Consider the following 12721-nt stretch of genomic DNA (forward strand, 5'->3'; position numbering starts at 1 on the left):
CAGAAATTGTTGGGGCTGAGTACCCAATAATTTTCAATTTTCAATATTACCCATTTGTTTTAGATTTGTATAACGTTAAAAATAAAACTTGATGCAATTGGGTCCTCTTGGTTACTCAGTTTTGGTTTTAAAAGCCGGGATAGAAGTATTTCCCACCAGCTGTGATAAAGTGTAACTACTTGAATTCGTATGTGTTCTCACCTTGCAGTTGATGCAGCACTCTTGGTCAGTATCTGCTCTGACATTGGATCCAGCTAAGCTTCTGGAAGAATTTCCACGCTGGCTAGAAAAACTCTCTGCCCGTCATCAAGGCAGCATCATCATCATTATTGATTCTATAGATCAAGTTCAGGTACTGTTTTCACTTTGTAACCTATTGGTATTCTCAGAAAGAAACAGAATTATCAGTAATGGCTATAGCAGGCCTTTAAATATGTTGATGGGAAGAAAATGTTGATGTTGTTCCTGCTATTTCTGCTTAATTTCTAGGGAGGAAGAACATGGATAAAAAATGTACTGTATGCCCTGGTATAGACATTAGTATCTTATTGGGAAAGACCAACTGAATGAACCAGTTAGCAAAAATTGTTCATTTTGACATATTTTTAGGGCCTTAACATTTCCTTAAGTGTCCATAATTCATATCAGCTATCATAGTATTTTGCCACTTGTTCTTTTAATATCCTGAGATAAATTTATCATCCCAAAACAAGATTGTATCCTTAATAATAATGAGAAACTTAATGAGAATTTCATTTTACTTGGGGAGCTATTATCGGGTTGTTTTGAAATATTTTGAATTAATAGAATGAATTTTGTTTTTATATTTTTAAGCAAGTTGAAAAACACATGAAATGGCTGATAGATCCACTGCCAGTGAATGTAAGAGTAATTGTTTCTGTGAATGTAGAAACATGCCCTCCAGCGTGGAGGTACGATGCTAACTTTAGTTCTTTCAGATTACATGAAATGTGTTAAGTACAAACAAGGAAAGGTTTTGGATATGTGTTTGTGCTTTCATGTTTTTCATGTAAGTGGCAGGGAGGAGGGGAGAAGTGGATGGATTCAAGAGAAAGTTAAAATCCACAGGCTTTGGTGGGAGGTTAGGCCTGGGATGTCAAGGAAGGGAAGCCTAGATGGCCCCCAAGTTTCTGTCTTGAGATATTACGTAAATTGTGGTTCCATGAACTGAAATAGGGAACACAGAGGATGGGCAGGTTTGTGGAGGAAAGGTTGTAAGTTTTGTTTTTGGACATGGTTAGCTTGAGTTGCTAGTTGTACCTCCAGCTAGCGATGGCTAGCAGGCAATGACATTTACAGGTGAGAAAAATAGGGAGAGGGCTGGGCTATGAGTAATGGACCAGACACCTGTTATCTTGAAATATGTGCTTACTTTGGCAGTCCTCAAAAAAGGAATACAGTGGTTGAATTCTGTAGGGCAGTGTTTCTCAACCTTTTGTCCCCTTAGGAACCTTTTTAGACACTTTCTTCCTAATTACCTCCCTCGCCCCCAGAAATTTTAATACCATCCATAATGCCATATATCAGTTTATGTATAGAAACAGATACGTTTACGTTTGTATATTTGTGCTTTATACATAAAAAGAGTAAGATTCTTTTTCCCCACCCTGAAACAATTTTCAGTACCCTGTTGAGAATGGATGTAGCAGGATGATTACATTCCAATTGGATTACAAGTAATTTGTGGGCAAATATTACCTTGTACTATTCTTCATAGGTACTAATATGTTTAGTTTTATTCCTAGTATAGAACATAGAACTAAAAATGTTTTACCACCTTACTATCTAATGTATATTGCTATTTAAAGTCTTTGGTGGGATTAATTGCTGAAAGTAATGATATACACGTTAGAATGAATCAAACAATAATACCTAGTAAGATTAACAGAGATTAGTTTTGTTGATTTTATAAAGGCAATATAAAAAAATTAATTCTTGTAATGGATTTTGACTTGTGATTGGGTAGATTACAGCTTTTATTGTTTTATTAAAAGAGAATTTCATTTTTTTTTCTTTGAATAAAAGGTTGTGGCCTACACTTCATCTTGATCCTTTAAATCCAAAAGATGCAAAATCTATTATAATTGCAGAGTGCCACTCTGTGGGCATTAAATTGAGTAAAGAGCAGGTAAGTATTTTTAACTTTGTTGCTCTTTTACTCTCTACAGCTTTCCTATAAAACACCTTATATGAGACTTAAAATTCAATATAGGAACTCTCTATTGTGTTAAGGAAAATTGGAGTTTCCTAATTATTAAATGCATTGGCTCTTAAACTACTAACAAATATAGAAGAAGCAATAAAAAGCCTTTTGGGCTTAAGTTTTACTTTGCTGTATTATATTAAGCAGGAATGCTAAAAGCGAAAGAACATCTGCAGTCCACCACTGCGTGGCAGTGATGCTACTGATGAGGTGGTGGGAACCGTGTCATTTCTGCCAGGGGTTTTTGTTGATGGCTCTGTAGTGAAGACCGTTTCATTCCAGGGTGGTGTTGTGTTTTTGTGTTTGTTTTGTGTTTTGGTAAACTGGTGCAGGAGAAGAAGCTAGAACGACACTGTCGTTCTGCCACGACCTGCAATGCCCTTTATGTCACCCTTTTCGGCAAAATGGTCTCACGGTAAGTGGTGGCGATGTTACATGATCTGCATGTTTTGTGTTTGCTGCAGACAGCTTCCTCACCTTGTGAAACTGAACGATCATTGCAGCAGTCTCTGTGAGCCACTCACATCAGATTCTGTTGATTCTAACAGTGATACTAACATCCTTGTGGGAATGTGACTCGTGACTGCAGATTGGTGATAGCCCGTGCGCTACAAGAACGTATTGGCTGTAGTTGTCTCATTGTCATCACACTAACTGTTTCCGCCGGGGGTTGCCAAAGAAGGCCATCTTTGCCCTTCTTGGGGGCCCATGAGTGCTCCTTGTCACCTGCTTGAGGCCCCTAGCTTTGAGAAAGTGAGGGACAACTGAGGCAAACACATGCTGTTTGGGGGTGTCCTTGAATATTAGTAGGTAGGTAGTAGGAATTTTTAATTGTCTCTGTTTTCAAATCCTGATAAACCTTTCAGCTTAAAATAGATTCTTCAGTTCCGGATACCCTTTAGTCATTTGCCTTTAAATGAGCCCTACAAAGTGTCACTATGTTTCTTCTTCAGTACAGCCTCACCTTACTTTGTCTCTTCACAACCAGAGGCAAAAAAGATGAATATGGTTTTGGTGATCATCACAATGGACAGTTAATCCTACTACAACTCATATTCTAGACACTGAATCTAGTACTCTTGGCTCTTAATTCCACATTCTCATCTTGAGCACCAGATTTGAAATGAAAACATCTTCTAAAATTTTGAATTGCCTATGATATTCCCACTGTCCTCCTCCACTGTCTCCAGTTTGGGCAGTGCGTCTGGCCTCTGGGAGCATCAGAAGCTGGCCTGAGTGCAGTTCAAGAGCAGGAGTTCCTTTCCACACATTCCATAGTATTTATTGAATTTAGCTATTTTAAGAGCATCGACACAAAATAAGCAAACCTATTAGAATCTCTAAAAGTGAGAAAGAGAGTTTTATTCAAGCCCAAGTTAGGACAGCTGCCCGGGAAACACAATCTTCACAGGGAAGATGGTGCTCTGGAGAATGAACAGGTCTTACAGGGCTATATACCCTTTTTTACATTTTGTAAAAGCTTGAAAGATTATATAGTCAGGAATCCTGTGTTTTAACATCAAAAAATGCAGGGGGTAGGAGCATTGGTCCATATCCTCAGGACAAGATAGTTTTACTTTAGGCCACTCATTTACAAGGCAGATGTACAATGTGTGCTTGGTGGGCCATAAATCAGGCTTTTGGTTTAAACAAAATTTATGTATAGTCATGCTGATTTAGAAAGAAATCTGAAATGGTTTCCCATATATATTAGGCCTTTAGAAAGTTTTTTAGGCCTATAGAGAGGGACTGTAGACCTTTTGTTTGTTTTTTCTTCTCTATATATCTTCATATTTAAAAAAGAAACTATTGGTAAATATTGTGTAATATTTTAAAACAAACCACCCTATTTACTGATTTTCTTTAGCCTGATGTCTCCTAAATCCTGGCTCTAAACAAATTTAACTTGCATGGCTAACTAATAACACTTATTTATAATTATTTTCCTCCTTCCTGTATGTAGGTAGCGTGTTTGTAGATGATTAGAACCACTTCTTACTCATTCTGTGTTCCCATGATGTGCAGTAATTGCTTGACACATAGTAAGTTCCCAGCATGTGTTTACTGAGTTGAGCTAAATGGTACACTAAAATAAAACTGATGACTCTAGCAGCCCCATAAAACTGTCATTTTCCTGTATCATGTTTTGTTGAATTTCTGTTATCATTTAAAGTATAAAAAATAGAGACCACATTGTTTTTATCTACCCCAAATTTTTCACAGATGTTGGCTGTCTGTAAGAAATTAAATCTATTCTCAATTCCAACAGTGCTGGGAGAGCAGGCAATTTAGATAAAATCCTTCATCAGTGTTTCCAGTGTCAAGATACTATTTCATTATATAGACTTGCTCTGCGATCTATCCAGGAGTCCATGGCAAATGATATGGATAAAGAACTAATGAAACAGGTAAAGGATAATAAACTTATAAAACTCCTAAAATTTTGCATTTCTGTGTGAATTGAAGAAAATAGTAATTATTTTTAAATTTGTACTCAAGTGTGTTTCAAGCATATACAGGAAGGCTAGCTGCTGTAGTGTGCTTATGGCCAGAAGTGATAGCTCAAGAAATTTGCATTTTCCTGATTATCATTGAGATTTTTCATCTGTTCATGTTTATTGGCTATTCTTTTTTTTTTTTTTTAAGATTTTATTTATTTATTTGACAGAGAGAGACAGCCAGAGAGGGAACACAAGCAGGGGGAGTGGGAAAGCGAGAAGCAGGCTTCCGCTGAGCAGGGAGCCTGATGCAGGGCTCGATCCCAGGACCCTGAGATCGTGACCTGAGCTGAAGGCAGTCACTTAACCAACTGAGCCACCTAGGCGCCCCAGCTTGTTTATTGGCTATTCTTGTTTCCTCTTCTGTGACTTGCTGATTCACGCCTTTTCATGTGAGTTTTAATTGAGTTATCTTTTCTTAATGATCTCCAGGAGCTCTTAAACATTCTGCATACTGAATACAAATCCTCTGTTACACAGTTTGCAAATAAATACCTTGTTCCGATTTGTTTCTTGTCTTCACTTTTTGGTATCATTCATTATACAATGTTTTATTTTGATGAAGTCAGATTTATCAACATTTCTTTTATGGTTTATGCCTGTTATATCTCATTTTAAAAATCTTTTATTATCAAAAAATATTTTGTTATAAAAATGTTCTCATATAAATTTTTTCCCTTTAAAATGTTTTACACTTTTGTTCTTCCTGTATGAGTCCTTATGGATTTATTTTTGTTTAATATGTGAGGAAGGAATCTACTTTTTAATCTTTTATCATATGGCCAGCTAATTTTACTAAATAGTACATCTTTTCTGATGATTTGGATATCACACTCACAAATTAACATGAGTTTGTTTTCTGAGCTCTTCTGTTCCAGTTTTGCTTATTCCTTGCCAATACTACAGTGTCTCAACTATTAGAGCTTGAAAGTAAACTTTCATATGTGGTTGGTCTGTGGGCTAATGTTTTCTCATGCACCCCTTCACTGAAAGTACAGCTCTTGGGATTCCTGGTGTTGGCAAGCTTTCTAGTTCCAGCTACTCACCTTACCGGGTTTAAGGGCTCACCTTCCATCCCTGCTGTGGCTGTGAAAACCCAAGCCCTTAAATTACTGAGACTGCTGCCTACCGGTACCCTCACTTCCCCCAGGGACAGCAGCTCCAGCACTTAGCCCTCTGATGTTCACTTTCCTATTCATTTTTGGCACCTGGTGGATTTCCCTTTTTTGCAGGTTCCCTATGCTTTTAAAGGTATTTTGTTACATGTTGTCTTATGTTAATGGGCATTTATAGTAGAAGAATCATTTTCTTCTACCATTTTCCCAAAATTGGAACTTTGTCATTAGTTTTAATCCATTTCCTGAGGTTTTAATTTTTTTTCTCTTTTTTAAAGATTTTATTTATTTATTTGAGAGAGAGCACAAGTGAAGGGGAAGGGAGGGACAGAGGGCAGAGGGAGAGGCAGACTCCCCACTGAGCTGGGAGCCCAACATGGGGCTTGATCCCAGGACCCCAGGATCATGACCTGAACTGATGGCAGATGCTTAACTAACTGAGCCAATGAGGCACCCACTGAGGTTTTAATTTTCATCAAACTTTTTTCTGTGTATTGTCTTTGGCATGCTAGATTTGCTATATACACTATCTTATTCCTGATTAATGCCTTTTGGAAAGTGTGTTTTATTCTAAGAAATATGTTTCTTGCTTTACTAAATCATTTGAACAATAAGTTTGAATAAGAAGCTAATCACCTTAAAAGAGTTATGGAAATTTTAATGGCTGTTTATTACTTGTAGAGATGGCTTATGGTCATTCTTAATTCATTTCTCTACCTAGATTCTCTGCCTCATAAATGTTAGTCACAATGGCATGAGTGAATCAGAACTGATGGAACTCTACCCTGAGCTGTCCTGGGTTGTCTTGACCTCCCTTGTTCACAGTTTACACAAAATGTGCTTATTGACTTATGGTTGTGGCTTGCTCAAGTTTCAACATCTACAGGTAAATGCTTTTTTTTTTTTTAAAGATTTTATTTATTTATTCATGAGAGATAGAGAGGCAGAGGCAGAGGGAGAAGCAGGCTCCCCGCGGAGCAGGGAGCCCGATGCGGGACTCAATCCCAGGACCCTGGGATCATGACCTGAGCCAAAGGTAGATGCTTAACTGACTGAGCCACCCAGGCGTCCCGGCAAATGCTTTTTTAATAAGGTTTTTTACTTATAAATGTCAACATACTGGGAGATAGTCCAAGATGCTGGAGAAGTAGGGACCTTAGTTTCATCTGGTCCCAGGAATTCAGCTAGATAGCTATTAAATCATTCTGAACACCTGCAAACTCAACTGGAGATCTAAGAAAAGAATAGCAGCAACTCTACAAATAGAAAAGTGACCACTGCAGCAACTCTACAAATAGAAAACTGATCGCTAGGGGCGCCTGGGTGGCTCAGTTGTTAAACATCTGCCTTCGGCTCAGGTCATGATCCCAGGGTCCTGGGATTGAGCCCCGCATCGGACTCCCTGCTCAGCCAGGAGCCTGTTTCTCCCTCTCCCGCTCCCCCTGCTTGTGTTCCCTCTCTAGCTGTCTCTCTCTCTGTGTCAAATAAATAAATAAAATAAGAAAAGCGATCACTTTCTGCAAGAATGACAAGATGGAAAAACTCACCTCAAAAAAGAGAACAAACTGCCAGGGACCTAATCAGTATAGACATAAGTAAGATGGCAGAACTAGAGTTCAGAATAACGATTATAAAGATAACTAGCTGGGCTTAAAAAAAGCATAGAAGACACTAGAGAATCCCTTTATAGGGGGAATAAAAGAACGAAAATATAATCATATTGAAATAAAAAAGGCTATTAATGAGACGCAATCAAAAATGGAGGCTCTGACTGCTAAGAGAAATGTGGCAGAAGAAAGAATTAGTGATATAGAAGACAAAATGATGGAGAACAAAGAAGCCAAGAAAGAGAGAGGTAATTACTGGATCACAAGGGGGAGAATTTGAGAGTTAAGTCATACCATAAAGTGAAACAATATTAGAATAATTGGGATCCCAGAAGAAGAGGAAAGAGACAAAGAGAGGGGCAGAAGGTATATTGGAGCAAATTATAGTGGACAACTTCCCTAATCTGGGGAAGGAAGTAGTCATTCAAGTCCAGGAGGCACAGAGACCCCCCTCAAAATCAATAAAAATAGGTCAGCACCTCGACATATAATAGTGCAACTTGCAAACTTAGAGACAAAGAAAATCCTGAAAGAAATCCGTAACCTACAAGGTTAGAAACATTAGACTGGAAGCAGACCTATCCACAGAGACCTGACAGGCCAGAAAGGACTGGCATGATGTATTCAGGGTGCTAAATGATAAAAATATGCAGCCAAGAACACTTTATCTAGCAAGGATGTCATTCAAAATAGGAGAGATAAAAATCTTCCAGGACAAACAGAAGCTAAAAGAATTTGTGATCATTAAACCAGGCCTGAAAGAGATATTAAAGGGGATCCTGTAAGTGAAGAGAGCCCCCAAAAGTAACATACATCAGAAAGGAACAGAGACAATCTACAGAAACAGGGACTTCACAGGTAATACAATGGCACTAAATTCATATCTTTCAATAGTTACTCTGAATGTAAATGGGCTAAATGCCCCAGTCAAAAGACACAAGGTATCGGACTGGATAAAAAAGCAAGACCTATCCATATGCTGACTGCAAGAGACTCATTTTAGACCCAAAGACACCTCCAGATTGAAAGTGAGGGGGTGGAAAACCATTTATCATGCTAAGGACATCAAAAGAAAGCTGGGATAGCAACCCTTATATCCAACCAATTAGATTTAAACCAAAGACTAATAAGAGATGAGGAAGGACACTATATCATACTTAAAGGGTCTATCCAACAAGTAGATCTAACAATTGTAAATATTTATGCCCCTAAAATGGGAGCAGCAAATTGTATAAGCCAATTAATAGCCAAATTAAAGAAACACATTGATAATAATACAATAATAGTAGGGGACTTCAACACCCCACTCACTGCAATGGACAAACCATCTAAGCAGAAGATCAACAAGGAAACAAGGGCTTTGAATGATACACTGGACTGGATGGACTTCAAATATATATACAGAGCATTCCATCCTAAAGCAACAGAATACACATTCTTCTCGAGTGCACATGAAACATTCACCAGAATAGATCACATACTGGGTCACAAATCAGGTCTCAACTGATACCAAATGATTGGGATCATTCCCTGCATATTTTCAGATCACAGTGCTTTGAAACTGGGACTCAATCACAAAAGGAAATCTGGAAGGAACTCAAACACTTGCAGGTTAAAGAGCATTCTAATAAAGAATGAATGCGTCAACCAGGAAATTAAAGAAGAATTTAAAAAATTCATGGAAACAAATGAAAATGAAAGCACAACTGTTCAAAACCTTTGTGATGCAGCAAAGGTGGTCCTAAGAGGGAGGTATATAGCAACACAAGTCTTTCTCAAGAAACAAGAAAGGTCTCAAATTCACAACCTAACCTTACACCATAAGGAGCTGAAGAAAGAACAGCAAATAAAGCCTAAACTCAGCAGGAGAAGAGAATAAAGATTAGAGCAGAAATCAATGAAATAGAAACCAGAAAAAACCGTAGAACAGATCAATGAAACTACGAGCTGGTTCTTTGAAAGAATTAATTAGATTGATAAACCCCAGGCCAGACTTATCAAAAAGAAAAGAGAAAGAACCCAAATAAATAAAATCATGAGTGAAAGAGTAAGGATCACAACCAACACCAAAGACATACAATTTTTAAGAGCATATTATAAGCAACTATATGCCAACAAATTAGGCAATATGGAAGAAATGGATGCATTCCTGGAAACTTATACACTACCAGAACTGAAACAGGAAGAAATAGAAAACCTGAACAGACCCATAACCAGCAAGGAAATTGAAGCAGTAATCAAAAAAATCCCAACAAACAAGAGTCCAGGGCCAGATGGCTTCCCAGGGGAATTCTACCAAACATTTAAAGAAGAACTTACACCTATTCTTCTGAAGCTGTTTCAAAAAATGGAAATGGAAGAAAAAACTTCCAAACTCTTTCTATGAGGCCAGCATTACCTTGATCCCAAAACCAAAGACCGCACCAAGAAGGAGAATTACAGACCACTATCCCTGATGAACATGGATGCCAAAATTCTCACCAAGATACTAGCCAATAGGATCCAACAGTAGGATTATTCACCACGACCAAGCGGGATTTATTCCTGGGCTGCAAGGGTTATTCAACATCTGCAAATCAATCAACATGATACACTACATTAATAAAAGAAAGAACAAGAACCATATGATCCTCTCAATAGATGCAGAAAAAGCATGTGACAAAGTACAGCATCCTTTCTTGACTGAAACTCTTCACAGTGTAGAGATAGAGGGAACATACCTCAATATCATAAAAGCCGTATAAGAAAAGCCCAGAGCAAAATCATTCTCAATGGGGAGAAACTGAGAGCTTTTCCCCTAAGGTCAGGAACATGACAGAGATGTCCACTCTTACCACTGTTGTTCAACATAGTACTAGAAGTCCTAGCTTTAGCAATTAGACAACAAAAAGAAATGAAAAGCATCTAAATCAGCAAAGAAGTAGTCAAACTCTCTAAACAAATGCCATAATACTCAATGTGGAAAACTCAAAAGACTCCACCCCAAATTGCTAGAACTCATACAGGAATTCAGCAACGTGGCAGGATATAAAATCAATGCACAGAAATCAGTTGCATTTCTGTACACGAACAATGAGACAGAAGAAAGAGAAAGTAACGAGTCTATCCCATTTAAAATTGCAGCAAAAAACATAAGATACCTAGGAATAAACCTAACCAAAGAGGTTAAAGATTTGTACTCAGAAAACTATAGAATACTCACGAAAGAAATTAAGGAAGTCACAAAGAAATGGGAAAACGTTCCATGCTCATGGATTGGAAGAACAAAAATTGTTAAAATGTCTATGCTACCCAAAGCAATCTACACATTCAGTGCAATCCCTATCAAAATACCGTCCACTTTTTTCACAGAACTGGAACAAATAATCCTAAAATTTGTATGGAACCTGAAAAGACTCCAAATAGCCAGATGAATGTTGAAAAAGAAAACCAAACTGGGGGCATTACAATCCCAGACTTCAAGCTCTATTACAAAGCTGTTATCATGAAGATGGTATGGTACTGGCACAAAAACAGACACACAGATCAATGGAACAAAATACAGAACCCAGAAATAGACCCTCAACTCTATGGTCAACTAGTCTTCAACAAGGCAGGAAAGAATATGCAATGGAAAAAAGACAGTCTCTTCAACAAATGGTGTTGGGAGAATTGGACAGCCACATGCAGAATGAAACTGGACCATTTTCTTACACCATACACAAAAATAGACTCAAATGGATGAAGGACCTAAATGTGAGATAGGATTCCATCAAAATCCTAGAGGAGAACATAGGCAGTAACCTCTTCACCCTTGGCCACAGCAGCTTCTTGCAAGACACATCTCTAAAGGCAAGGGAAACAAAGACAAAAATGAACTGTTGGGACTTCATCAAGATAAAAAACTTTTGCCCAGCAAAGGAAACAGTTGACAAAACCAAAAGACAGCCGACAAAATGGGAGAAGATATTTACAAATGTCTTATCAGATAAAGGACTAGTATCCAAAATCTATAAAGAACTTATCAAACTCAACACCCAAAGAACAAATAATCCAATCAAGAAATGGGTAAAAGACAGACATTTCTCCAAAGAAGACATCCAAATGACCAACAGACACATGAAAAAATGCTCCACATCACTCAGCATCAGAGAAATACAAATCAAAACCACATTGAGATATCATCTCACACCAGTCAGAATGGCTAAAATTAAGTCAAGGAATGACAGATGTTGAAAAGGATGTGGAGAAAGGGGAACACTCTTACACTGTTGGTGGGAATGCAAGCTGGTGCAGCCACTCTGGAAGACAGTATGGAGGTTCCTCAAAAAGTTGAAAATAGAGCTACTTTTTGAGCCAGCAATTGCACTACTAGGTATTTACCCCAGAGATATAACTGTAGTGATCCGAAGGGGCACCTGCACCCCAGTGTTTATAGCAGCAATGTTCACAATAGCCAAACTATGGAAAGAGCCCAGATGTTCATTGACAGATGAATGGATAAAGAAGATGATATGGTATACACACACACACACACACACATACACAATGGAATACTACTCAGCCATCAAAAAATGAAATGCTGCCACTTAACAATGATGTGGTATTATTAGAGGTAGAGGGTATTATGCTGAGTGAAATAGGTCAATCAGAGAAAGACAGGTATCATATGATCTCACTCATATGTGGAATTTAAGAAACAAAACAGGATCATTAGGGAAGAGAGTAAAAAATAAAACAAGACAAAAATCGGAGACAAACCATAAGAGACTCTTAATCATCAGAAACAAACTGAGGGTTGCTAGAGGGGAGGAGGTTGGGGGGATGAGGTAACTGGGTGATGGATATTAAGGAGGGCACATGATGTAATGAGCACTGGGTATTATGTAAGACTGATGTATCACTGATCTCTACCTCTGAATCTAATAATACACAATATATTAATTAATTGAATTTAAATTAAAAAATAAAATTTTTTTAAAAACCAATGTACCATGCTATTTTAAGTGTTTCAATTACAAGACAAAACTGAAATCTGAAATTTGACATTACAAAATTTTTTTGCAATGATTTTAGGTTAAATGTAAAATTTGGCTAATATAATTTTTACGAAGTACCTTTATGAAATGACTATTACAGCAGTCCCCTCTTATCCACAGACGACACCTTCCAAGACCCCCAGTTAATGCCTGAAACCAGGATAGTACCAAACCCCATATATACTATGTTTTTCTCTATACATGCATACCAATGATAAAGTTAAATTTATAATTTAGGAATACTAAGGGATTAAGAGCA

General features: G+C 37.7%; 1 protein-coding gene across 1 annotated transcript in view; it reads left to right on the top strand.

Moving 5' to 3' along the window:
- Nucleotides 1-12721, top strand: part of NPHP3 (nephrocystin 3) — a 59576-nt gene that overhangs the window by 19297 nt on the left and 27558 nt on the right. Inside the window, exons 12-17 of the mRNA XM_021678780.1 lie at nt 209-352; nt 835-932; nt 2047-2149; nt 2557-2639; nt 4494-4632; nt 6559-6723. Of these exons, the coding sequence (XP_021534455.1) occupies nt 209-352; nt 835-932; nt 2047-2149; nt 2557-2639; nt 4494-4632; nt 6559-6723 (732 nt within the window). The remainder of the gene's footprint in view (nt 1-208; nt 353-834; nt 933-2046; nt 2150-2556; nt 2640-4493; nt 4633-6558; nt 6724-12721) is intronic.

The sequence above is a fragment of the Neomonachus schauinslandi genome, chromosome 1 (genome assembly GCF_002201575.2).
Source record: "Neomonachus schauinslandi chromosome 1, ASM220157v2, whole genome shotgun sequence".
Taxonomy (NCBI): domain Eukaryota; kingdom Metazoa; phylum Chordata; class Mammalia; order Carnivora; family Phocidae; genus Neomonachus; species Neomonachus schauinslandi.